This window comes from Haliaeetus albicilla, chromosome 5 (assembly GCF_947461875.1).
Source record: "Haliaeetus albicilla chromosome 5, bHalAlb1.1, whole genome shotgun sequence".
In the NCBI taxonomy this organism is placed as follows: Eukaryota; Metazoa; Chordata; class Aves; order Accipitriformes; family Accipitridae; genus Haliaeetus; species Haliaeetus albicilla.
This window is the reverse complement of record NC_091487.1, coordinates 18949876-18977678: the sequence shown is the minus strand read 5'-3', so window position 1 is coordinate 18977678 and position 27803 is coordinate 18949876. Positions and strand designations below refer to the sequence as shown.

At 36.1% G+C, this 27803-nt stretch overlaps 1 protein-coding gene across 12 annotated transcripts in view; it reads left to right on the top strand.

The window, feature by feature from the left end:
• The window catches only part of DGLUCY (D-glutamate cyclase), a 48752-nt gene that overhangs the window by 17605 nt on the left and 3344 nt on the right, over positions 1–27803 (top strand). For 8 of the 12 annotated variants that reach the window (XM_069783640.1, XM_069783636.1, XM_069783635.1 and 5 more), the window contains 12 exons: positions 1004–1079; positions 4351–4462; positions 7347–7500; positions 8196–8394; positions 10024–10174; positions 11737–11859; positions 14205–14402; positions 16508–16768; positions 17256–17355; positions 19133–19281; positions 24197–24316; positions 25970–26121. In XM_069783640.1, the coding sequence (XP_069639741.1) occupies positions 4360–4462; positions 7347–7500; positions 8196–8394; positions 10024–10174; positions 11737–11859; positions 14205–14402; positions 16508–16768; positions 17256–17355; positions 19133–19281; positions 24197–24316; positions 25970–26121 (1710 nt within the window). In that variant the 5' untranslated portion in view covers positions 1004–1079; positions 4351–4359. Of the gene's footprint in view, positions 1–1003; positions 1080–3896; positions 3960–4350; positions 4463–7346; positions 7501–8195; positions 8395–10023; positions 10175–11736; positions 11860–14204; positions 14403–16507; positions 16769–17255; positions 17356–19132; positions 19282–24196; positions 24317–24471; positions 24734–25969; positions 26123–27803 lie in introns of those variants that run through there. The other 4 variants (XM_069783644.1, XM_069783643.1, XM_069783645.1 and 1 more) reach the window with 2 other exon arrangements.

Here is a 27803-nt window from a genome sequence, read left to right as displayed (position 1 = left end):
GACACACAAACAATAGGGTGGTGCAAAGAGGCTACTCTGTCCATTGTACAAGTCATCTGAAAGACAAGGCAACCTCTTTATTAAATCTTGTCTGGAACTGCGTTTTTCTTGCTTCATGTTGGGTTGCAGATTATTTGTCAAAGGTGGATGGTATTGGTCACTTTTTCTAAGCATTACTGTTGAATATTTAACTCCTACCTTGATATACAGTAACTAACTTTGTTAGCAGACAAGGCTTAAAGATAGAAACTAGTGAATCTCTAAGTGATATGACAGGCAAGGGTACGGCTCTTGAGAGCAGCAGGGTTTTTTAACAGGATAAAGTAACATTCCTCTCAACACGCCTTTTTCCTAGCATGAGCTGTAGGATTCAGGGGAAATAGACCATATTCTTTGCAGTCAGTTATAAAGATGAGGCTTAGAACCAGTCCCATTCCAATCACCTTAGCAAAGATCAGCACCTCATTGCACACAGTCACCTGTACTCAACCAGTGCGCTGAGAACAGCATGTAGAAATGGTTAATGACTTAGAGCTTCACATGGCAACAATTGATCACAATTTCTGAATAAATAAAAATATTCACCCTTCAAATCTGGCCTTCCTGAAAATTGTTGTTGTCTAGGTAATGAGATATTTTGCAAATCAGCTGGGCCAAATTAATCAGGTAGTATGTATCTGCTTAACTTTACTGGAGTGGTACCATACAGATATATACTAAATGAAGATGTTACCTAACAATTTTATGTTACCTATTAAAACCAGACCCAAGATCCATTTAGAACTTTTACCAAAGCTGGTGCTTATCTGTACTTCCTAACTGTTTTCCTGAATATATCTATCTTTTAATATAATGTCATTTCAATACAGTATTGTTTCTGAGAAGTTGATTCATTATTCTGAACTACTGATAGGGCATATGCCATACCGCCATCATTGTCTGATCACACACTTCCTTACATCATTCTTATGGATCATTCTTGTACATTACCATCTCTTTCCAGCTTTGAAGTTTCATCATCCTTGTCAAGATCTGGAAGTGCAGCTCAAGGTATGGCAGTGCCCATAAATCACTAGTGGGTAAGTGCCATCTTAATGTGTCAGACAGCAATATATTTTAATATTTATTCATTTAAGTTCAGTATGTAAAACTCAAAATACACATGAAATACTGTGAATATTCATGTAAACCTTTAAAAAGAAAAATGTTTATTGTGCTTCTAATGTGAAACCAAATGTTTAAGAAAAGGTTCTTCAGGAGTGATCTTGACACTTCAGCGCTACAAACCTTTACAATATTGGGGTTTGGTATTTTACGTCAGGGAGCCTGATATGAGCAAAATAACTTAGAACAAGTGTTTTTTCAGACTGGGTGCTTTAAGTATGAAGTTTGTTGTTACACAGCCAGTAAATTACCTGATTTTCAAATGCTGGTTACCCAGGACTATATCTAGTCTGCTTTAGAGGTTCATTCCATTAAAGACAACCCAGACTGGCAAGCCAGATCTTAGGGTCCCTTAGTGAGGGGACACCACATAGGATGCCTTCAGGCACAACAGCCATCTCATAAGCTCTGTCAGCATCTTCTCTTAAGGGCTTTTTAACACTTATCCTGCACCCTGTCTTTATCTGTATCACGATCCAACATACCACCATGAGATAACTGATACTTACTATTACCTGAAACTATCTCAGAACAAAATGAAAGGAGTTGAAAAACCTCTGCCACGGAACAGATCCTGATAACTGATTAACAGCTGTACCAGACCATTTAGTTAGAGTGCTACTTGAGGGCCCCATGAAGCCAAGCTGTACATTTCATTAGGCATCCTGATAGGACAAAGTCAAAAAGATGCTGTGAGACCTGAGTTATCTTCGTGCTTCTCCCCATCATTCCAAACAGGCCATGGTCATGATGGTTCTAATGATTTTCCAGGAGGTCCTAGAGATGGTTGGGGAATCTAAACCTGACAATGCCCCCTAGCATAGGGAAATAACATACTGCATAGAAACTAGCCATTCCTGAGGAAGTCAAATAGCAAAAACTAGGTTTTACTATAAGCATCTAACAGTTTTTAATCATCTCTCCAAATTTAGCAACTAATAAAGAAAAACAGCAGTATAATCTATTACTGATATTGTATAGCAAATACAGTGGCCTAAAGTTATAACTCAGAATGTTAATCCTATTGGATTTTCACTATAGTTTTATAAAATCACCACAGGAACTTTAGTGATAGCAAATGGTCATAAGGTGAGTTTTATCTCTCTCTCATCTGAAAGAGATGAATCAGAGTGCTTTTATACAAAGTTAATGTTCAAATTATTCACTTCCTAACCAGTCATCAGCAATATATGTTGCTTTGCAGCTAGGGGCTAGGTTCACAAATAGGAACTACAAGCCCAAACATTTCTGTAAGGTACTTAGAGCCAACATTTTGATGATACTGATACTCACAGTCCTGTAGCTTGTTAGCCACTTGCTGTCATATGAACCTAAAACTTTTAGAGCCCTAAATGTTCATTGATAAAATCTCATAGGTACTTCCATTTCTGCTACTGTGCACATACTTTATGAGGGGAGAATCAGGCTTGCCCAACATCAGTCCAGGGCATTTGTGATAAAATACCTAGCTGAAGACAGCTTTTGTCCCAGACTAGTTTCCTGAACTTCAGACTGTCTTTCAAATCCAAGTAAGCTAGTAGTTCTTAAGGCCATCAATCATATAGATGATTTAGATGGTTTCAAAGATGCTCAGAAATACAGAAAAACAACCTGAAAGAAACTAATGAACACATCTGGACTTTCTTATTAGGATCACTGTATTTAATTTAAAAGCTCTTGAATGAATAATTCCAAACTGGCATTAGAAATTCTCTTTACAATAAGAATAGCATCTCTTAAATTAACACTTGTAGGCCTGGATTAGAGCTCCGCTACTTTTCTAAATCCAATTTCTTGTTATCTTTCAAGTGTGTATTTGGAATTGTTCATTATTTTGTAATGAAGACTTTTTTTTTGCAGCATACAGAGTGATAATGTAAAAGCAGAAAAGATGAGAAGAGTTAGAAAGTAGTAAATTAGAGTTCATAAAAAAAGTCCAGACTGATTTCTTTTGGCCGGTAATGTTATATAAAGATTTAAGAATTAAGAATAGATACAAAGCTTACTCTAAATTTCAGTGCCCCCAACTTAATCTCTCAGAATTCTGCAAGCTTTGGGAAACATTTTGGACAGACAGCCTATGATGAGAGTATAATTTCAGTCAAAACACATCACTGCTTTTACTTCAAGTTAATTAAAGTATGAGTTGCTGAGAGGTATACATTTTCACAATAAAGTGTTTCACTTACATTCCACTCCACTGTGAGAGTGAAACTTTGTACTATCATAGTTATAGTACAAAAACTGTGGACCTTTAACAGAAAAGTTAACTTTTGCTAGAGGGTTGTACCATCTCATTGTACATTAATTTACTGGCATCTTTTAAAAAAAAGCAGCACAGCTTCCATCATACGTGTTACTTCTTATGAATGAGATCAAGAATGGCTTCTTCTGAATTAAGGAAAAACTTGGAGGTTGGTAATTTGATTATTTGGAGGATAATTCAGTTTCTTTACTTAAAAGTGACCAAGGTTAAAATCATAAGCAGCCACATTATTATTTTACCCTGAGCTATCTTTTACTTTTTCCTAATAGTAATGTAATAAACCCTTTTTATTTATTAGGTGGTTTAGGTTGAGGGAGAAACTTTGTGTGAACTTTTACTAGATTGCAGAAAAAAGGCAATAGCCACAGGACTATTCACTTCTACATAATTAATATTTGAAAAGTATAATACATGTGGAATGTATTAAAATGACATTTTCTGAATACAGTTCTCTCTTTACCGCAAGGTTGCATTGCTGATTGTCTAAAAGCATTTTGAACAGAGAAGGCATATTACAGATTATAGCTTGGTAGGTTAATCCATTTGTGCTTTTGCCATTTTAAAGTTACAATGAATTTTGGAAAAGTGAATACTCTAGGAAATGAATATTTATCAGGGAGGAAAGAAATCTGTTTCTTAGTTACAGGGCAGCAAAACTTTGCATTTTATCCCAAATGTTAAAGTGCGTGTCTCTGGCTAGTTTATTGAAAGATTCAGTTTTCATTTAGTCATAAAATGTCAGTGAAATAACCTTTTGACTTTGAGCTGCCTTTGGGTTATAGCTTAGTATTTCCCAGTGATAATAAGTTTGGTGGAGCACAAGGAGGAAACTTAAGCTGTTCTCCAGCAAATCAGAATTTAAAATGTCAAAAAAAATAAACGTGCTTTGTATTTAAATTTATAATTATCTTTCTGTTAAGGCTGAAGAGATGTTTTTGACAGGAGGCTTGAAATCTCTCCTTCCCCATGTGCTAAGAAGAATAATTCGATGCAACAGACTGAGTATTAGTAATACTTCTGGAATGGCAGAAGGTAAATAAACCTAACAGCTCAGTGCAAAAGTGACTCCATTTTAGATTCATTGTTATGTGTTTTCTTTTCTTGTTTGTGAAGGAATGCAGGAATATCAAAAGCACTGAAGTAAAACAGAAGAAAATGTTGACTTATGTTCTTAAGTCACTTGGATGGTTTTGAAATCACATTGAAGGACCTGACACTGTGTTCTTAAATTATAAAACTATGTCAGAGAAAACATATCATCCTGCCTGTGTAAAGTGCATGGACTTTGTTTTCAATGTTTGCAGTGCATCCCTCAGCTCCCAGTTATGTCATTGAGAAATTATGGATGCAGAAAATATTTGAAAAGTCTTTAACCAAATCTGTTTTTTTCTTGCATATGTTATTATCACATTCGCAGGATGACATACTAGGTTCTTCACAGAGACCTTGCTTTACTTAGCACATCGGATACACTTTGGGGAAGAATTAGAGATGTATAGTTACAGAAGTAGTTTTGTGCTTCATTTGTTGCAAAAGCTGGAAATTACTGACTCAGCAAGACTGGGAATTATAAGGGGGAAGGAAAAATTAGTTTTATACTCAGATAACTGAAGGCATTTTGGAAAATTGATTTCTATCTTGCCTCTCATAGCTGAACTTTTACAGAAGCAGAGAATTCTGTGTCATTGTTCTGGTCGACTTTAAAATGTAACTTAACATAACAAAAAATACTGTTGCAAGTAGCTTATCAACAAAGCCGTGTGTAGTAGCATTACTATAACATAAGAAAGTTAAGAGTCATTTTATCAAATCATAGTCAATCTTAAAATTATGGTTTTCTTTTCCATCAGTACATAAGTTGAAAAATACTAATGGAAAATATGTTACAATGTTAATAATCTGCATTTTACCCCAACTGTATTAAGTGCATGTATTGCTGCAGTAGTTTTAAATGTGTTAGTTTTAACATTTGAAAAAAGTATTGTTTACATACAAAACAAGTTCAGACTTCTAGCCATAAGCATACCGCTCCATTATGCAAAGAATAACAAAACTAGGGTAATTGGAATTTCTCAGAATCCTTAAAATTGTCTTATGTTGTTGGGTGATATACAAGTGAAATAATTATTTCTTACTGCCCTCGTTGTCATTCACCAAAGAAATTAAAAGCTATTCCTAAACTTCTTTGAATAGGAACATGAGTGAGTGTAAGTAATGCATGGGTTGATCAGCATGTCCAGCTTCACTAGCATTGCTTGTGAATATATTCATAATGATGGATATATAATGCAAGTATATATGTAAGAGGATATGGGAAGGGAAAAATATCTTTTCATATGTAAAGAAAGTAAGGATAGTTATCAGGAGGAATAATAAAGTTGTCAAAGAGTTAAAATGAAGCTTCCTGAGTCTATAGAATTCCTGAAAGTTACCTACAGATTCAGTCTGTCAGCGTGACTAGTAATTTAAATTCAGTGTTGTCCAAGTTGAATGCACTGACTAAAACCATATTTTTAAGGATTCATGAATATCACCAGTGAAGTAGAAAGTGCCTGTGGATTTCACATGGATAGCAGGGAATGAAGTTGAGGGGTAACTGAATGTAGTATTTTATTCAGTGGTAAATTTAGTATGTTTATTTAACAAAAATGTATTTCTGTATTTAGCAAGAAGCTGTTTCTGTATTTAGTAACTTTTGCTAGTAATAAAATGAATTTTTGTGCTGAGTACTCCCAAGAGAGCAGTTTGTGGGCACATTCAGTATGCAAATACATGCTTACCTCAGCCTGTGCTTTGCATTTTTCCATGAGGAATAGAATTTTATCTTTTGGTTTTGTTGTTAGCTTTGGTCAAGACTAAGATTTGGCTGATTTTCTACATCCTTTTAAGGCAGATCATTGATTTCAACTAAATGATTGCCTCTTGAATGACAGACTACCGCAGTATTTAAGGAAGTGAGAGCTTCTATGCAGGCTTTTTACTCACCTGTCTGATATCAGACAGAGTAATAAGTTTTAAAGACAGTATCAGTACAGGAGTTAGAGACTGTTAATTGGCAGTTTTACACACCACAGACTAGTTGGACTCCAAATTTCCTCTCTGTATTTGAACAGCTGGTGTTTACATGCAGGAAAATTAAAATGGCATTGGTAATAACTACTACTGTTCAGAAAATAAATTTTTGCTAGATAAATAAATGTGAGCTTTCTTCATTAACACTCATTGCAAAAATGTTAATGTCTTTAGAAGCTACTGCATGGTAGTAGTCAACAACCTTTTAAATCAAAGTTGATTCCAAGTGAAGAAAGTGTAGCAGTTCTGTTCATTTTAGCTTTTTAAATTAGAAATAGTAGAAATGACTGAGATTCAGTGTGACAGGCCTGAGCAGTAATTAAGTCTCTTAAATTGCAGCCCATAGTAAAATGCCATAGCCAACAAACTCTGAAGAATGGGCTACATAACATCTAGATACCAGGAGTTTACTGTTGGACTGGCAATGATTTGTAGCTTGCTATTAAATGAAAAAAATGGTGAATATGGCAATAGCCTTTCTTTGGCTCTGTGCTAACGTTTCCAAAGTAAAGTATTTTTCTATAGAATACTAATTTCCCAGTTTAGGTAATAAATTATGTTTATATATAATAAACACTTCTATGAATTTAAAGTAGTTATGCTGTCTTCATATTCTAGTACTACCTGTGGCTGCCAACTATTTTAGCTGTGAACAACTTCACATACAGAGTACATCTAGCTATGATTTTAAAAACATTTCAAAAAGTTGTTTATTTACTGAGTTCTGAATCAAAAATTTCCTTCAGGTAATTTTTATAGACAATCTAAAGAAATCTATATGGAAAAGTTATTGTTTCACAAACAAAAAGGTGAATTAATAACCAGTCATTCCTACCTTCCACAGGCTATAAACAGGCCAATGTTGTGATTTTGCACAAGTCCCTGGCTGATGACTTTGAGAAGTTTTGCCATGCAAATAATGGACCCCTGCCGCTGCTGTACAGAAGTAGACCAGGTGATTGGAAATGTCCTCCTCTGAGCAGCGATTCTGATATCAGGTAACTACAGACCAACTCTGCTTGTCAAAGTTCTGCAGTGAATGCTGGTGGAGATTGGGAGGGTTTCAGGGAACAGCCTGCTTACACTGTTGTACATTTTGAACAAGTTTATTTTCTTGGAGTTATACCTTTGAATGAAAACTATGCGCGAGTACAACAGCCTGATCTTGTCCTTGAGAAGCATGTGATGATAATTGTCAGTATTACAAGTATTTCTCTAATGCAAAAGTGAAATTTTGTGTAGTTTCTAAATGTTTTGCAGTCTGACCCAGCAGAATTAAATAATAGGGTTTTACCTTTGGTTTATTTGGTAGTAACACAGGCATGGTGACTGCATGATACTTGTAGAGTCTCTGAAACTTGAAACATGTATTCCTGTAGTAAACACTGAAAGAAAGACTTATTAGGGAGCTGGTTTTTTTGAAGCCCTGAGGCAAGATATATATAAGTGACATTTACCTATAAAACCTAAAAAATATCAAACTCTAACATGTTCTATTTTACTGGCTTGTTTTTGTGCAGAATAAGGTGTTCTGGGGTTTTTGCATGTGTTTGTTTCATTGTTACTTAGAAAGAAAAGAAATGGATAAAGTAGGCTATATCTTGTGGTTTGATATTGGGTTAATGTCAATTCAAACAATTCACCTTGTTTTCAAAACATAAAATAAAGCTGTGATAACTTCTTGTTTCACTAGAACTGACTGCCTACAGTACAAAATATATGAGCATGGAGCTTGTACTGGATCACTGAAAAGCCTAAAGGAGTATTCTGAACAACTTAAGGACATGGTGACTTTTTACTTAGGCTGCAGCTTCTCTTTCGAAAAAGCAGTCCAAAATGCTGGCATTCCTATAAGAAACGTTGAGCAAAAATGTAATATAAGCATGTATAACGTAAGTATATGCACACTCACATAGTCTTTGTCCATATTCACATTACGTACATACATCTATTGCTCAAAATCAGAACTTTTTTTCCTACCTGTATAGTAACTTCAGCCATGTGCTAGTGCCAAGCGCCTAGTAATACAGGGTAAAATATGCCCAGCCTCAGTCCAGTGCTTTTCTCAACTTTCTGCAAGACCAATCTGCTTTTTTAATCATTTATGGTGACAGTTTTTCCCTGTGTGCTGTGGCAGCCATTTCATTTGGATTCTGTTCTGGTTTGCCTTCTCTGTTTCAACCAATGACCCATACACTATTCTGACCATGCCTTTATACATGTCCCGCTCTCCATACTAGCTCCAACTTGGAGTAGGAATATTCCTTTTGCAAGCCATGACAGTAGCAGTTTCTTCTGTGCATATGACAGCCACATTTTGGATTTTTCCTGTGACAACAGAAGCTTTAAACTGCATATTTGCAATTAACCCAGACCTCTGGGACAAAAGATGTTCCCAAAGACTTGAGACATCTACCATAGCACTGAAAATTAAAACTGTGTTCAGAAAGTTTATAGTGCAGATTTTAATGTTGGTAGAAGTCCTAGAATAATTGTGACTCCAGTAGGTAGACCCTTTAATATTAAGAACACTGAAGTACACATCTGCATGCCTTTTTCATTTAGTTCAGATGCTGTTATACTAGAAAGAGGTTATTGTTGGTTTTAGTGTTATTGTTTCACAATCTTTTTGCTATACTCCTGGTCAAAATGAAGGCACAAATGTCTCTCATACATGAGTCCTTCTACCAAGCTTAAAGAAAAAAAATACAACTATGTATCTGCTTATAACATTTCAGAATTAAGAAAATTTCATAGTTCATAGCACATCAATACTATGAAGAACTGTACAGTGTGTTTCTTCAGTGACAGGTACAATTTTTATTATAAAGATTGTTAATGAACATTTTCTATACAGCTCTAGCTGTCTACATATCTTGTTTATGTTCAAATGCAACTTGGATATCAGACATTTTGTTCTAAAAAGACGGACTGCTTTGTTTCTGAATGGAAAATATGTTTCAGCATCAGTGAGGATGATGAATTCCATAGAACCTGCATTGTATGCATGGAACTGGCATGCTGCTTCTGTAGAAGTGGGTACTGCCAGCAGCAGGCGTTCCTGACCCTTGCATGTTACAGAGCACTGTAGCTCCCCTGAATTCAAATTACAGAGGGTGGATTCAGACCAAGTAGATTTGTTGCCGTGTGATACTTTTTATTAGCTTTTTCCCTTTCTGTATAGGGAGCACACCATTGTTTTATGACAATATTCAGAATATACTGAGCTCACCACACTGTATACTGCATGTACTGAAGAAGAAATGCATAATGTTGAAAATTTTGGTGATCTACATGAAGAAGTTCAAGGATGGAATGTTTCACTCCAGCACTGCTGGATCCTACAAAAAAAAAAGTTATGGGATGCTAAGAAATTTTTTTTTAAAGAAGTTAAAATGAATGTTAGTATGCAGCCTTTCTAAACTCAAGTACAGCACAAAGTTTGAGACTTATTTCTTCTAATACTTCAGCAATATTACTCAATATTCCTGCTAACACCTTGGATTCTTTTAAACTGCCAGACAGCTGTGCCTTGCTACAGTGTTTCTACTTTTTGCTGCAACTTAGTAGTCACAATGAGACCTATTCCTGAAAGCAAGTTGGAAGCAGCAGTGCTAGCAACATCTGAATTAAAAGAAGCCCATGGAGCACCAATTCACATGGGTGACCCTGGTCAGTGCTTTTCATTTTTCACTCTGCATGCACTTTACTATGTATAAAAGTAAAGGTGGGAACCATGGCAAGTGGCAGGACTGAAATACCTGCACCAGTAAATTTATTATGTTTTAATCCTTTTTAATGATCACAAACCTGAATTGGGGGGAGAAAAAAAAAAGAGAAAAAAAAAGGAAAGGAAAAAGTAGGTTTTGCATGAGCTGAACACAGAGATTTCTTTGATAAAAGATAGCTGTCTGATATAGATAAGTTATATGGCAGGGGTGGTTTTGGTAAAAATGTGTAATCACATTTTTCTAAAATGGGTGCAGTTTCATTTATATGTGAATACTTTCTTGCTGTCAGAGATTCCAGTGACAGGGTAGCAATGACTGACAGCATGGGGAGAAGTATGTTGATGCATTTTGTGTCTTAGTGGATGACTGTGAAGTAAATACTGCATTATTTTAAAAAATACTGAAATAGGATACATTGAGCACAACACTTAAGACAGAATAAATAGAAATATGACAAGAATATTTTTTTTTTTTAATCAGCTCAAACAAGTATAATCCTATTCTTTGCAAGGGAAAACTGAAAAGAAATGATAAAACAGGAGGCTGTTTGGAAAAGGAACTAAACCAAACAAACACATGTAAGATAAAGATAGATCACAATAAAAAAAAAATAATTCCCCTCTGCTGACAGAAATTTGTCAGTCAGTAGACTCATGTGCTGCATACACAGAAGGATCCATTGCAGAGCATGGAAGGAGGTGTCATTGCTTAACAGTACACCCCAGTAATATATTTGGTCTGAGTGCTTAAATCTGAGGAACTAGTAATAAGTCATTACTTTGAGTAGAGCAACAGGATGATTGGGCAAGTAAGGGTCTCCACTATTTATTTATTTTTAACAGAAAAGAGTAAATGATTATATATATAGATTATATTAATTAATTTCAGAAAAGACAGCGGTATATTAAAGCATCTGAAGAATTTAAAACCAAGGGAAGATAGCAAGTGGTTAGAATGACCCAGAATATTACAAGTAGGTGTTAGAATAAAGGAAGAGACAATTTAGTGAAAGCTGGGTAAGACTGAGATGTAGCTATCTAACCCAGAGAGGTAAAAGCCGTTGCTTGTTTCTCTAGCTAAAGAATGTAGGAAGCTAAAGCAGTAGAAAATGTGTTCTAGAAAGAACCCATTTTGCATTGCAGTCATTTGTTCTTGTTTGCCAGTGTAATGAATATAATTATTCTGTTGGTAAAGAAGATTTATAATATCATAGAAGCTCAGCATACATGTCTAGCTTTATTTCTGCAACAAAATAAAAGTGAATACATTTTTACTGATGTCATCAAGTACCAAACTGGAAAACAAGTCAGCTCAGGTTCTGGGGACATGCACTCAAAGGCAAACTAAATATGCCACTTCAGTGGGATTTGCCACTGTTGCAATCCTAGCTCAGTGTCATTGAATGATGTTTGGGGTCCACCACCCCCACCCCCTCCCCCCCCAGCTTTGCAGTATTACTGTTTGATTGATATCTCTCATAATTTCAGTTTTGATCAATTCCAGGTCTGCTGGGAATACCAGATCTTTCCAAACCAGACTATGGAGATCCAGTTCACCTTCACCCTGGTGATATTCCAGTGTTTTGGGCCTGTGGAGTAACAGGAGTAGAAGCAGTCATCAACTGCAGTATGTGCTATGTTTGGAGATTCTTTTTAAATTAGCCTTTAATCTCTTTTTCTTCCTCTCTCTCTTTTTTTTTTTCTTTTTTTTTTTTTTTTTTTTTTTAACATGGACTGAGTTGGCTGTTTAGCAGGCTTGATTTTAGGGTAAGCTAAAAAACACCCTGACCAAACAACAAAAAAACCTTTGGCAGGACTATTTTCCATTGCAAAATACAGGTCTGCCTTAACTTAAAGGAAGTTCTTACTGAAATTTCATCACTTGCATTTGAATATTTTAAAGGCAGAAATCTAAAGCTCTGGCAGCATCCAAACATCTTTTTTAAGCATTATTAAAAATGAGAAGTTTACAGGCATTCATTTTTAAGCTTCTTCCTTTTAAAATAATATTTTGTATTACACTGCAGTAAAACAATAATAAAGGGGAAAAAGGGGAAAAAAAAAAAGGCAGCCAGAAATCTTTCCAAAATGTTGTCAAGGGCTAGCAAATTGATTAACCTGGAAAAGAGTTCATAATTGTCTCATGAAGAATTTTGAGCTTTTAGATTTTGTTCTAAAACGAAGTAAATGTGACACACTTTACATAAATGAAGGTTTGTCCTCTGCACAGAGCTGTCCTGGACTTTATCCAGTCATTTATAATAGGCACGAGCACAAAGGGCAAGAAAATGCAGTTAAACCATAGTGACAGTATTATATACTGCTGTAAATCACTAGAGTGGAATGAAATCTCATATTTTAGTTCTTACTGAAAAAGAAGCTCAGTAATCATAGGCAGTATAATTGGGAGAGCCTTGGGAGGTCATCTGCTTCATCCTTCTCTCCTTGCAAGATCTGCTACATCCTTGTGGTTCCTTACAGATGTTTATCTAAACTGCTCTCAACACCTGCTGCAAATATGTTCAGCACCAGGAGCAGAGACTTCTTTTTCTTTCTCACAGACAATCCCTTTTCTCCAGTCCCAAATCCAAGCTGAAAATCCTGCTCTTCCCTGTGTTCTCCAGCAGTTCTGTTCGTCTTCCTCATGCATCTTTGTTGCAGGGAAAGGAGAGAGAAAATTTGCAGCCCCTCTACAATCTGTTGCCCAAAGCAGCTGTCTGTCCTGCCTTTGCCTGGAACTGGCTTTTACTTTTATTTATTTCTTCATTTTCTGTATTAAAACCAGTTGTCATTAAAGCATTCCAGGAATTTTTTGGCAGTTTATATCCTCCTGTGCTCCTTTCTCATCCAGGCAGTTAAAATTCTGCCATATCATCAGTACCTATACTTTAAATGAATCTGCTAGCTTCTTACAAAAAATACTGTCTACTCACCTGATTTGGTGAGATATAGTAAACCTCAACAACCATGTTCCCCAGCTGCTTTTAAATTAACTAGCCATAGACTCCCAACAGATTTAGTACAGACCAAGCACATATGTACTTGTTAAAGAAATATCTCCTTCCTTTTCACCATCCTTTCAAAGTAAGATTTTGCTTGTTTAAGTATACCAGTTGTGATTTATCCAATAACATACCAATTTTGCCAAATCAAGTATAACCTAGATCAAGACTTCTGGAATTAGTATAAAGACAGCAAATATTTTCAGCTTAGGGAGCTACTATACTGCCAGGTCTAAATAAGTTTATTGTTCACCAGGGTTTTAGGTGCCACTCAGATTCCCTTTGCTAAGGCTTACTAGTCACCTTTTGTCATTATTCCTTGCCAGCTTACAGGTCTCCTAGCTAGGTTAGTAAGATACTGCACAGAGATGCTAGTCCCCGTTTTCTTAATCCTATAAAGGATTACTCCTAGCCAGCAGGCAGTAGTTGACATAGTATTGTCATATCACTATTACAAGGATATTCAAAGGTACAAGAGAGACACTATAGCTTCCAGCAATGCTCTAGAACCTAGAAAATTAATTTATTCTTATGGAAACAATATCACCAACACACTGTGCAAACATTAACTTGTTCTTATGTCAATGTACTAGTTTCTTCATGCATGTCAAACCCAGTTTTCAGACTTGCCAATTCCCGACAGACTTCCTTGGAGGGTACCAGTGTTCAGCTCCTAAGTTGCCTCAAGTTTATACCAAAGAGGATATTGTAGAAAAACCTGATCTCTACTACCCATGTGAGCTTTTTTAAGAGTGAAAACATTTTCAGATGTATATGCATACATTTCTTTCTCAAAGTGTATTAATTGCTGCAGTGTAACTTAAAATATCACCTATTTTTATGATATAAGTGTCATCAGGCAGGGACTCTGTGTTGTTAAATTAAATAGCTTTTTGTGATTTTATCATTCTGATGTTTCAATATATTGCAATAACAACATGTTTAACTGAAGTTTTTTCACCCATTTTAGGAGCTCCGTTAGCTTTTACTCATTCTCCTGGCTGCATGTTCATTACTGACCTAAAGAATGACAACGTCACAGTCAGATCCTCAAGAGAAGTCCCACAAGTCCACTGCATTTCTCAAGATCCTCTGCATTATAGTATTGTGTCAGCAGAAGCAGCCCAAAAGATAAAGACTCTAGAGACTCTAATTGGAATAGATCCAGGTAAAAACAAAAACTCTCTTATATTAGTGGATTTGTTCTGAGATAGATATGACCTATCCTGCTTTTTTTATATATTCATAAAGTTCAAGAACACAGTAAGATTCTAAAGGCAATTGTAAGACTTTAAAAATTCTTTGTGGAATACAGTGAGTTAATACAACGAGGTCTTACATTTTCTGTTACCATACTTAATGTCAGAGCCTGCCAAAACCATTCAACCTTACGGGTAACGGAATATCTGGTCTCAATGACTGTAAACTCTCAAAGTACACAGAAGCATCAATGTTTACAGCAGACTGGAGAGTCCACAGGGAATAAGTACTGTTACTGAATAAAACTGAAATTGATATGTAAAGTACAGGACACCTCAGCATGCTGGTATAACAGCTACATGGGTATTCACTGTTGAGTAAATAGCAAGTTTCTTTACATATATTAATGACTACTGTGCTTCTACCAGAAAATTCTAGTAGTTGCACATGCTTTTCAAACATCCCTCTCTGATGGGTGGAATTACATCAAGCTCTGCTGACATGTTCATCACTGAGGTGTTGTGTGAGGGACCAAAATGACCTGATCACCACAAAAGGTTGAGAGGTAGGGCTGCATGTGTGCACAAGGAAGATGAGAGGGAAATAAAGGCAAACTGAGTAGCGCAACCATTCCCAAAATACATACTGAATTAGTCCCCTCTGTCTGCTGTAAATTCTGATCTCAGTTTCCCATAAATTTTCTGAAATCCTCTGTAGGCAGTAGTGGAAAACAGCTTACGCCCAGCTCTCCCAAGCTCCAGGTTTGGGCTGTGTGCATATGTTTGAGTCTGTTTATTTTTACTCACAAGGCCTCTCCTTTTCCCACTCTCTGGAGTTCAGCTTGGCGCAATGCCATGCTCTGCAGAAATGCAGGACCTAACTTAAGAGTTAGCTCATTTTATTGCTAAAGGAGAGTACAGTACTTTATCTCAGTTAATATACGCCACTTCTCAGAGACTAATATTCCCTGCTTCAGTTACTTAAGTTTTGTTCAGAACTTTTTTGTGTGTCCACTATCTGTCTATTGCCCATATGTTATTTTGGAGGAACAGAGGGAGAAATGGCAAAGGGGATATTGAGGACAAAAAGGGCAAAGTGCTGGGGGGTGGGGGGGTGGGAAGGTGAGAAAGGTGAAGATGTGAGGAGGGTAGAAAACAATAGTGAAGACTTACCTCTCGCTATCAACCCATGAATATCAGCACATCATGCTGGTATTTGTGATTTTCAGGAGTGCTAGTAAATCGAAAGGACTGCGCTGTGAACTTGTGTTTCCAAGTGCCAGGGAAGGGAGAGGGGATAGGAAGTGTTTGAACAATGAAAGACATAGGCAGATAACACAGTGTTGCCTCTTTAGGGACTGACCCATGAGAAGAGACATCTGTTAACATTCACCCATTTCTCAAGGTTGGATAACATGCTTCTCTGCTATGTGAAATGTTACAAGATCTTTTAGCAGTCACCTGGATACCACTGTATTGATTGAGTTTATAAAGTCCCCTGGTAACTTACAATGTCTCTGAAACCTCACTTCAGTGGTTAATCATCTCATTAAGTGGAATTTATTTGGGAATTAACTCTTCCCTAAGCAGATAGGGTTAAATAGAGAAAAAGGACCAGCTTACTCATCTGGAGTCTGCATCAAAACTTCTGTAAAATCTGGGATGCTTGAGTTGCAATCTAGCTTCGGTAGCTGGACATGGTCTAGTACGACTGTCGCCACAGATCGGAGGAAAGCAGAGGGCCAAAGGAAAGGAAACAATATGCAATAAGCTCTCAGAAAAAGCTATTTACACTAATACCTAGAAATGCTAGGTAGACTAATTTTCAGAATCCAGTTAACTGAAATTCTAAACCTGGAAGCACAGCCCATTATCTTCATTACTCATATCCTACACCTTCCTATGTTTCCTGAGGAAATTACCCCAATTCCTGCCTTGACCAGAGGTTTTTTGGTTTCTTTTTTTTTTTTAACCCATTTTATGTGATTAAAATATGCAGGTTCACCCACACAGAAACTTCAAAAGGAGAACAATATATTGAAGTGCACTGCTCTCTTTAAAAACACTTTTATAGGAGACCGGGGTATAATTCATCTACGCTGCCAAGATGAGCTGCTGAAGGCTTGCCTGTCCATCTCCCATGCTCGGTCGGTGCTGATAACAACTGGATTTCCTACCCACTTCACTTACGAGCCACCGGAAGAGAATGATGGGCCCCCGGGAGCCCTCGCTATTGCAGCTATGTTGCAGGCCTTGGAGAAAGAGGTTGCCATAGTAACAGATCAGAGAGCCATGAATCTGAATAAAAAGATTATTGAAGAGGCTGTTCAACTAGGTAAGACACAGCTTTTCAGAAAGAAACACAGCTTTTCAGTTTTTAGCTTGCCAATTTGAGCCAAGGTTTGCTTCAGTTAATCTCAGTGTCACTTAGTACAGGATTATTTTTTTTTCCAGAGAATGAACTAGAGTTCATCCTCTAAGCTCTGATCAGCATTGCTACAATGACATTTTGTTCAACCTAGCTGGCATCAAGTTAATGCTTACGTTTCTGGGTTCTGATTCTGAATTAGCTGTTTGTGATGAATTCTGGATGTCTGTTCTTATTCTTGTAGACCTGTTTTCTATCTCAAGGTCCCATTTACTAGCACTAACATCCAAAAGAGTTTAAATTAAAGTAAGGATGCAGAGAGCTTATCAGGAACTGTATGAAGGCATTGAGTCCTTACTATTCTAACTGTTCTGTTTTGTTTTTAAGTTACTAAAAAACACATTTAAAAAAAAAAAGGTACATAGTATCTGAATTGTATTTTGTTTTCCTATAGGAATCCTGAAGAGACCTGTCCCTCTATTGAGTTATCAAAGGGAAAATGCTAATTCAGCTTTAATGTTTTTGTGTGAGAATGGGAATCCTGGAAGACCTAGGTATGTGTATTCAGTTTTAGAGAATGGGTCACACCTCTACTGTGTAAAGGTATAATAAAAATAATGACATGATCTAAGAAGGCATAATGGTTACAAGTAAATCCTTAAAACATGGAAGGAACAGAATGAAATTCTAAGCCAAACATTGGTATTGGAGCACACACAGAGTACAGAATTCCATATTATTCTGCAATTATGCATTTCTGGAGTACAAAAAAAGAAATTATAATTCATATATCAATAGTTCTTTTCCTTCAAAAAAATTTCTAAAAGCTTTTCAGCTCTTATTCCATAGATACAGATACATATACACACACACTATATTATTTTACCAGTTTTTAAATCAGTGAGAAAATCAGAAAGGGGAAGTATTATGTCGGAGTCAGTGGAAGAGCTAGGAAAAGTGTTGTGGAATGTGTTCACTTTCTAGAGCTTTGGCTGAAGTCTGACAACTGGGGAATCTGATCTGATTTAATAAAACATCATGTGTTTGTAATAGTGTGAAAGTGATCACCCTATTGTCTTTAGGCAGCCAAAGCAAAAACTATAGATGTATGCATGCACTTCTCGATATTGAGTTGAGCTGTTTGCATATGCATTGTTGAGCATACAATATTGGGCAAAAATTCAAATTTGTACAAAGTGTGTGATTAGGGTTAATGCACTGGATAATTTGCTAAGTAGCTGTGTGCACATTTCATTACTTAACAGGCAACTTACATTTCCTTTAAGTAGGCATACATTGCTTGTTTTTATTGATCTTTCCTTGTAAAGCATTTTAGTGTAGTTGCCTTCAGTTTGTTCTCTTTAATAAAAAGATCTTTCACTATGGTATTGCTTCATCAACTTTCTCAATTCCCCTTTCTTTCCACAGGTTAGTGTATGCCATAATTGTATGCATGATACTGTCTCCATTTTCTATGTTTTGTTTTATAAATGTGTTTTATAGCTATGCATAATATAATTACAGCCAGTTTCTATTTCAGTTGAACCCACAGTCCCAAAAAGCTAAAGTGTTTCTTTAAAGTAGACAACTAATCTGTTTAAGGTCTCTGTAGTCATTGTAGATACCCACCCACAAGAACATTAAGTAATTCAGCAGAATTAGTAACCTCTTGACAGTAAAATTGGAGAAACAGAAGCAAAATAACTTAATTCTAACATACAGGGGCAGAACTGAATACTAAAATTCTGCTTAAAACCTAGGACATCTGCAGTACATCTGTCTACTTTCATAACTAGCAAAATAGCCATAGACTTAAAGAAAAAAAAACCCAAACAAATCTGAAGACCCAAACCAAAAAACTCCCTAACTAGAAACAAATGAACATTTGCCAAACAATATACTTCAAGCAGAGACTATATTTACACTGACAAGGATTTAGAAGATCATTACTTGCCATTTTTTGTATTCTTTGAAAACATATATAGAAACTAATGTCTTAGAAGATGTTATGTTTTTTAACATGAAACAGAGTAAGGCCAGATGGCTGACCCAAAGGATTGCTGGTTAGGAGGATTTCAGGAACTTCTCCATTTCTTGGTGGCAAATAGGGAGTTACACTAAAGCTATAAAGAAACTAGACTAACCTTTGAAAATAAACTATAGAGAACTACATTCAGAAATAACAAAACAGTATCCAAGTTTTACCTTGAATCCTAAATGGTCAAAAAGTAGAACCAAGCACAACAGGAAAAGCAGCCAACAGAAGAGTTTGTTGTGTGAGAATTGCAGCTTTAACTACTCTCCTCTGTTTTTTCACTCATCTCTAACCAGATTTGATCACCTGATAGCAATAGAGCGTGCTGGGATGGCTGCTGATGGCAATTATTACAATGCCAGGAAAGTTAACATTAAACATCTAGTGGATCCCATAGATGAACTATTTTTAGCTGCACAAACCATTCCAGGAATCACAACAACAGGTATGTGTGAGTTTGTGTTATATTCTCAGAAGCAAGAGAAGCACAGAACAGGAACTCTGACTGGAAGCGAGGGGAGCAGGAGGCAGGTGCTGAATAACTGCTTGCAGGCTACAGCTGTTTTTTGTGGTTGAGTTTAAAGACTGTTGCTGGAGAAAAGTTAGAAGTTTCTATTGAAGGGTTCCCACAACCAAAAAAAAAAAAAAGAGTTGATTTCAAAGTTATTTAAGGACAAAAAAGCAAGCCCAGATGTGCGTATTATCTATACATCAATGTGTATACATATGCTTCTCTAAAAGTAGTTTTTGACACTGACTTTATTCTTTATTTTACATGTGAAAGGCAGCATAGAAAGCAAATGACTACTGAATGGAAACATTACATATTAAAATATTATAGTTATTTTTATGATTGTTATACCTTAACACCTGTGTTAAAACAGCAGTCTGGATAGAATCTTAGTTTGTGTTGCCTTTTAGCAGTACATTTTCTTGAGCAGGGATTGCATATTTGCATCTATTATAATAGTGCCTTCTCTAACAAAATATACATGTACAATAATAACCTTTAAAGGAGTACATTGTCCTTCCTGTCAAAACTACATTAGGATTGACTAATATGTCTAATGAGAGTGCTGCTGTCAACACAGTGCTCCTCTCTTTTGTCAATAGTCCTTTTTTTCCTGAAAACTGACTTGTACCTGGTTTTGAAAGAATATGCCATAGATCAAGGATTCCCAGATATATAAAAATTATACAACTTCCTTGTACAATCAAATGCTTTGTGCTACACTACGTGGCCCAAAACACATTTAGAAGATATGTAATCTATATAAATATTCAAAACAAAATTAGAAATAAGGGTCACAAAATTAGAAGTAAGTGTCCATGCCAGGCTGATTTCAGTCACGTCAGAACATGTCTGCTGATCTGGCTTTTTTTCTTCTTGTAGCACTGTGGACTCACTCCTAAGTATTACCAAAAGCACTGGGACTTTGACTTCTCAGTAGTGATGTTTCTCAAATGTTTCCATGGAATTTAGAGAGCTCCTGCAGACATAATGTGTAGTCTGATTTCCCTTTATTGGAATCATTTAAAAGTTGTATAGCGGAAGAGTTCACTGGTATTTGTTGTATTATCTTAAAACTTGTAATATGTTTTACTTGGATTTAATTCAAATTCTTGTCCTATTCCTGAGGAGTAACATTCAACATTCAAAAAGAAGCACTCTAGATGGCACTCTGTTGGCAATCTTAGCAGAGAAGCTGAAGATTGAATAGCGATAGAAAAAGCTCTCTTTCATAAGGATGTTTAGCAAAATGCCTCAGAGGCTTATCTGCTGCAGTTAATTTCAATTACTTTGTCCCTGATTTTAGACTGTTGATACAAGGACTTGGTCTCTCCAGCTACTTATGTAACATCACATCCTGATTCCTTTAATAAAAATACCCCCATTTCTTAAAATATCTCCCAGGGCAGCTCAAAGTATATTATTGATTTGGTGGATTTTGGCATGTTCTGCAGAGTGGGAATTTGAATCTGTTCAGCAGAATTTAGTTTGTTTTAAACATTCTCTAAATATTCAAATATACTATGAAATGTTGTTAATTAAAAATACCATGAGCTTGTGAATAAGAAGAAAAGAAGCAGTTATCCAGATTCACTGCGTCCCTTTGCTATGAATTTTCTCTAAAGAGATGTCTGCATAGAAAATGATTTAACAGGTCATAGGCTTCAAAAGACAATGAAGTTATCTGCTCTGATCTCCCATGGAATTTGAGCACATGGATATTCTATGCTGGAGAGCTAATTGAGTATCTATAGAAAAACAATGTAATTTTTTTCTTATTGTCTGTTACCTAGTTAACATTTCTTATTTTGCTTATCACACTAACTTTTTGTGTCTGTTTTTTAATTTGATTACAATTTCTTGGGATGGCTGTTGGCTTTTTCAGTGTTTTTCTGCAAAGCCTAGCTTAACAAGGCACAAATCTGGCCTGTGGCCTTTACATCTTGTCTCTCATTACTGATGATAATGTATTGCTACTAATTATGATAAATTTTTCTCGTGGGGCTATCTTTGACTTTCTTCATGGTCAGTAGGAACTTGGAGGCATATGTCTAGTTCAAAATAAAATGCAAATATTGTACAGCACCCATTAGGGTGGAGTACTCAGATAACTTTATAGACTAGAAAAGGATACTAGAAAGATCAAGTTTTCAGCCTTACAGAAGTCTTTATATAGTGTGCTCAGTGGCAAGAAGTACTGCATTAGTAGTTGGAGAGGGGAAATATTAGAACATTTGTTAAATGCTGATTAATTGCTGTCAAGTTTTGTATTTAAAACAAGATCTGTGTTTAAAAAGAACTGATCTAGGAGTCTGACCACAGACAAATCATGAACAATACCTGCCATTGTATGGGTACTGCTATCATAAAAAGTCATGGAGTAAGCAGCAACCTTCAGGAATATACAAAATAAGAAGATGTGAAAGACTGAGGTTGGAAGAACTTATGTTCCACAAAAGATTGAAATAAAAGATTAGGAGATGTTACTGAAACCACATGCTATTTTTTTCAGCTGTCATACAACTGACATAGCTATATGCTATTTATATAGGAGCTAATGAAAAGCTTTCCAAAGCACTGCATGAAAAACTGTGGTCACACTTGTTTCCCTTTCATACAAATGATTTTTAGCACAGAAGATGACGTTTCCTGCATTTTTCATGAATGTAGTTTCAGAAACCAATGTAGTCAGTGAAAATTTGCCTGGAAGAGCCAATGGAACTATTTTTCCTCTGCCTGGAAAGCACTCAGGCCTTTAGGAGAAGAGGATTCATCTTGTCTATTTTCAGACATCTATATTTGAGATGTCTGCCTTGGGGTGAGATGAACTGAATGCTTGAAAGGTCTGTTTCTCTCTGCTGACTTTAAAAAAGTCTAGCTGACTAGCTCATGTGTAGATGGCTGCATTTTGTCAGGTGAATCTCACTCTGGAAATCAACAGTAAAATGTCATCCTCTGCCAATGTGTAGAGGAAGAAGAAAACGGATGGTACAGGAAAATTTTTGGTGTGGTGTTCTTTTCCTCCCAGTGTAATGCTAATGGGATCCATCCACAGCAGTAGATCTACTAACTGTATAACCATCCTGGTGACAGGAATTTCAAAAAAGCAAGGACTTCAGCAAAGCAAGGCTGGTACAAAAACCCCTGAGCAACAGATTAGTATCTCTCAGTTAAAGAAACTGTTGACAATCTGCAAAGGACAATAATTCATTCTAGCCTTTTTAAAGACCATTAAAAGCAAAATTTTAGATTTTGAATATAAGAAAAATCGAAACATTCTGTGGATTCTTGCAAAACAGTAGTAACTACCATATTTATGTATGATGACAGAGGCACCATAATTATGTCATTACCTACTTGAAAAGTACTACCAACAAACAGATTTTAGAAGGCACCATTAAATCCCAGCACCAAAATAAATGTGACAAGATTATTAAAGCAGATAAGAAAAAAGATTGGCTGTTCCATGGCAAATCCTTTTATGTAAGTTACGTGTCACTCACTCAGTTACTCTCCCCTTGACTATATAGACTTAAGGAGTTAACTAAAAAATTGCTACTGAGAAATAACTTCCAATTTCACTTAAAGAAGAAATTTGCTACAGACTTATGTGAGATATTTATGCAGTTACTAAAAGTGTTAAATTTATCAATTTTCAGAGCTTGAAGTGTAAATTATAAATACTGTAATTTCTCTCCTGTAACACATGCTATGCATTAGAGCACAGTCACATTTCAAATTCAAATATGCTACATTGCAGTGAGGACTTGGAACTCTTCACTGTTCTGTTTCACAGACATTAAGTAGGAATTTTCTATAAAATCTTCAAACTTGAGAAGATACCATTTAGACTAACAGGTGAAAGGGAGATGTTAATTTCCATTTAAATAGATGGATTTTTTTTTGCAGTTTTTTTTTTAACGTCGGTGAGAGACTAGAGGTACTATCCAGCTTTCATGTAAGCTGCTAGTTTATGTGTTATCCTCATCTCCAGATCTCTGAATGACATCTAATAATTTTATGTCCCAAACATAGGTTTGCCCAGAATTTTCCTGAAGTTACATGTCCCATTGATTTTACTGAAATCACTGAGACAAATACACAGTGTTACTACTTGACCAGCAAAATCAAGGCCCCACACCCTGAATATAAGAACACTTTGAAATAAAATTTTTAAAAAGCTTTTTTTTTTTCATAAATTACTAGAAAAAAATGAAAACAGTAATAGTACACAGGGTTGGGCTCTTTGTATGCTGTGGCGCAATGATAGTCATCTGTGTAAAATAGATTGCCAGTGCAGTAAGTCATCCTACTTCTGCCAAAGTCCTTACATATATGTTTGTTTATCTTTCTGCAATAATTGCTACTTTTAATCTCTTTTCTTAAAGCTGTAAAAGCCAAAGTTTTCTATGCTTGCTTTATTATAGAATCGTAGGCTATTTTGCAAGTTTATTTTGGATTCATTTTTCTATCTTCTTTCTCTATTTGTGCTAATGTACTTATGATAATGCATTGTATAGAACACTCGTTGTTTAAGGCCTTCCATAAGCAAAATTTACTATCTGTCTGCAGTTCATGAGCACTTGACAATTTTGATTTCTTTTGCGTGCACCAGTACAGCATACATCACATATATACCCTTACAGGTTAGCATGTGATAGGTGATGCTTTCAGCTATTTCATTCACAGTGTTCTGGTTTTAGACACTTTTGATTAAAAAGGATTAATCATCTCATATTGAGCTATGAATGTCACAGAGGCTCTGGGGAAGGCACTGGATGCTTTCTAAATGGATTGTTAGTTATATGCTGGGTCCATACTCACTTCGTCTTCTTCTCTTTTAATAAAGGTGTTGGAGATGGAGGAAATGAATTAGGAATGGGCAAAGTAAAAGACGCTGTAAAGAAGCACATAAAAAATGGAGATGTTATAGCTTGTGATGTTGAAGCCAATTTTACTATTGTAGCTGGTAAGGGGTTTTGGGGGGGGGGTAGGAGAGCTGTTGATGTTTGAGAATAGACTTGACAAGAAAACATCTGTCTTTCCAACTACTTTGTATTGGCCCTTTCTTTGTATGACCAAGCAAACAAATCTGTCTCTGTTTTATGCCCGTTTTCTGAATAGTTAAGCAACTACAGCTCCAGCAGGAATGTCTGAAAATTGAGGATGTTTCATGAAGAAAGTGCATTTAATTGGAAGTAGTTGGGAAACCCTGAATATTCTTGAAATATCACACCTTAAATAAAATATCAAAGAAGACTGCATAAGTGATCGGTGTGGGAATTGAAATGTCTATGCACATATGAATTTTCAGTATAATTGATGAGCTTCTGTGGGTGTGACACTGTCAGGGTTATCAGTCGCATTGCTCTGACATGAAGAGATGGTAAGTCCTTTCAACAGCCACTCGAGGACAGATGTACATTCTTAATGTACAAAAAAATTTGAATGCTATAGTTAAAATTCTCTTCTACCCTAATAGCTTGGCCAGCACGAAGTAAAATTTGCAGTGAGAGAGATGTGTTCAGCAAGGACCAATTTATGAATGGTCCATATTGTACTTAGGCTCAGGTTTCTCAGTTTCTAACCTAGATATCTAACACTCTTGATACTAAACCAGCAATTCTGGGGGAGAAATGAGAGTGTGGTGACAATTAGATCTACTTCTTGTGGCTCTATGTATATAGTATTCATGGTGGCTGTTTTGGCAATTCTGATTATTTTTATTTTGAAAGCAACTGTCACACCCAGACCCTGCAAAGGGAAGCAAGGTGGAGGTTTTGACATGTTTAAGTGTGGAAAACTACATGCACTAAAGCAGCTTCCACACTTTTTGAAAATTTTGCTATTCTGCATCTCTGGAAAAGGTATCGGGCAGCAGAGATAACTTCTCACAGCAAGTTTCAAATCTAACGATCTCCAATACAGTCTTGACAAAGAAGCTGTCAAACAAGACTGTGTGGACTGATTTCATAACAGCGTACAGAAAATTTGTGGATATTAACTACATTAGAATGTCTTTTTGTATAAGATACTTACACCAAGGCCACATCATCAAGACACACACAGTTAGTTTCACCATGGCTTCATGTCTTATAAAACAGCTGAACTGTGTAATCAGTCATCATTTGTGACCAAAAAAGGGATTCTCTGCAATGGTACAGCATTCCATTACAAAATCTGACACCAGTGAAAATTTGCCTGGTTTAGGATACTTTATCAAAGTCTTCTACCTCTGTGTGGTTAAAAGCAAAAGACACCAGGCTGTAACACTGCTCCTCACAGTTCACGGACTTCACATTAAGCCAAGTGGAATTGTGTTATAGACCACACCCATTTGAGTTTTTGCTTTGTTGGAAAGACAAATGACAAACACTAGATGGAAACTTGCAGAAATTCAATCTGAAATACTACTGAAAACATTTTATGTTAAGCAATTGTGTATTTCTGAAAAAAAATGTTCCAAATTCATGTCAGTATTTAATTCATACCTCTGTTCCATTTCACCATCACTACATGAGACTCAGTTGTACATGCCTAATGACTTAGGCAGATTAGGTATCTTTGCAATAACTAGTCAGGTTTTTTTACAATTTGGTTTCATGGTGACATTCTTTCGCAGGGGTCTCTAACTGGGGAGGCTATGCCATTGCTTGTGCTCTGTATATTCTCAGCACTTGTGAAATACATGACCGCTATCTGAGGAAAGCTGTTGGGTTTCCACAGTTATCGAAGAAGATGGTCTGGCTATTGGCACTTCCATCGGTTACCAAGGTAATTTCTATAGGGCCAAGGAGTTGTGACTTGGTCATGACCCATAGATGGAATTGGCTACCAGCCACTAAATCCTCCCTAGTCCAGTTCAATAGCTTATTTTCACATGGTCTTTTGGTGACTTCTGGGAATCCCTGGTGAACAAGCAGCCACACTGTACTTCGAATATTCCGCAAAGGATTCAAGACAGATTAAACATAAAAAATCCTCAAAAATGAATGTATTCGTGTGCTGCGACTTCAAGCACAAGACAGTGCTACAATTTTGTGGGCAGTGCAAGAAATCCTTGTATTGCAATACAGTGATTAAAATTCCCTGTTCAGTTCCTTAGTATTGTTCACAGTTTTATAAATCTCTGTTGTAGCCCCCTTTAGATGTCTCTTCCAAAATCAAAAGTCACAGTTCTAATGCAAAAACCACTCCATACTTCTGATCTTTGCACCTTACTTCTGATCTTTCTACCTTTTCTAGTTACGTTAGGAGCTTTCTATAATTAGTTTTGAATGTTTCTAAATTAAAGTTGGAGAAAGACTTGCAGATGAATATTTTTAAATGTGTTTTGACTAATGCAGCTCTGAACAGTGTGATATTCTGGGAATGCAAAGGATTCAGCCTGAGAAAAAGTAAAATAACTGAGAGGGGTGAGAAATGACTGTGATCTGCGCTCATCCTGCTAAGCACGTGGCTCTGTTTTTAACTTGGTAGTGTTTAAAAAAAAACCAAAACACTCAACGATCAAGTAAGGTTTGTTCCACCATACTTCTAATAACTTAGAAACTTCAAACTTCAGTTTTATTGGCAGAGTACCTCTATAGAGACTTGGACAAAACCAGGAAGTTTGTGACTTCCAAGAATGCTAAGCAAAATGTAATCCGTCTACCATAGATACTGTCCACAACAGTGGAGTATTTCTCCTGAGATGACAGTACATTCTGCATGAAATTCCAACAAAGCACTTCTTCAGTATTTTAGAGTAGGTCTTACTTTTTTTTTAATTCTTGCTATTTTGATTTTTCATCTAAAGGTCATAAAACTGAAACTGATCCCAACATTTAGCATAGCCATATAGCCACTTAACCTTTGACTTAGCACCTTTCAGTGCAATCTTTTCCAAAAATGTTTAATTACTTTTCACTTTTCAGTGTTTTTTTCCAGTTACATCTACTGGTTTTGCCCTTTAAAGTAACTTATCCTAAAAACTACTATGATCAAAATTCCTGGTAATGAGATACTGTAATTAAATGTGATATTGTGTACAGGAAATCCTTCTTGTTTTTGTTTTACTAAGCTATACAGCTGGGACTATTGATAATGATCCAATAATGGGCTATTGAAAGTGCCATACTAAAATCTATTGAGATAAAATAAATGGAAAGGGTTTTGTGGAGGAGAGAAAATTACAAAATGTCTGACGAGAATATGATAGCTTTAATTATAAATCACACAACAGTAAACAGTGCAGAAGATTGAACATATTAGCATTGACATACTCCATTAGTATAAAAAAAATTCAGGCCACTTATATCTATATGGCTACTTTCTGCCCAGTCCAGCTTCTTTTAATGCTATAATAATTATCTGCGTAAGATAAAGAGCACCACCACACATACCCACCTCAGTGTTTATATCTGTCTGTTTATAGTTGGAAAGACGACATCTGAAGCAGTGCCTAAGTACCAAAC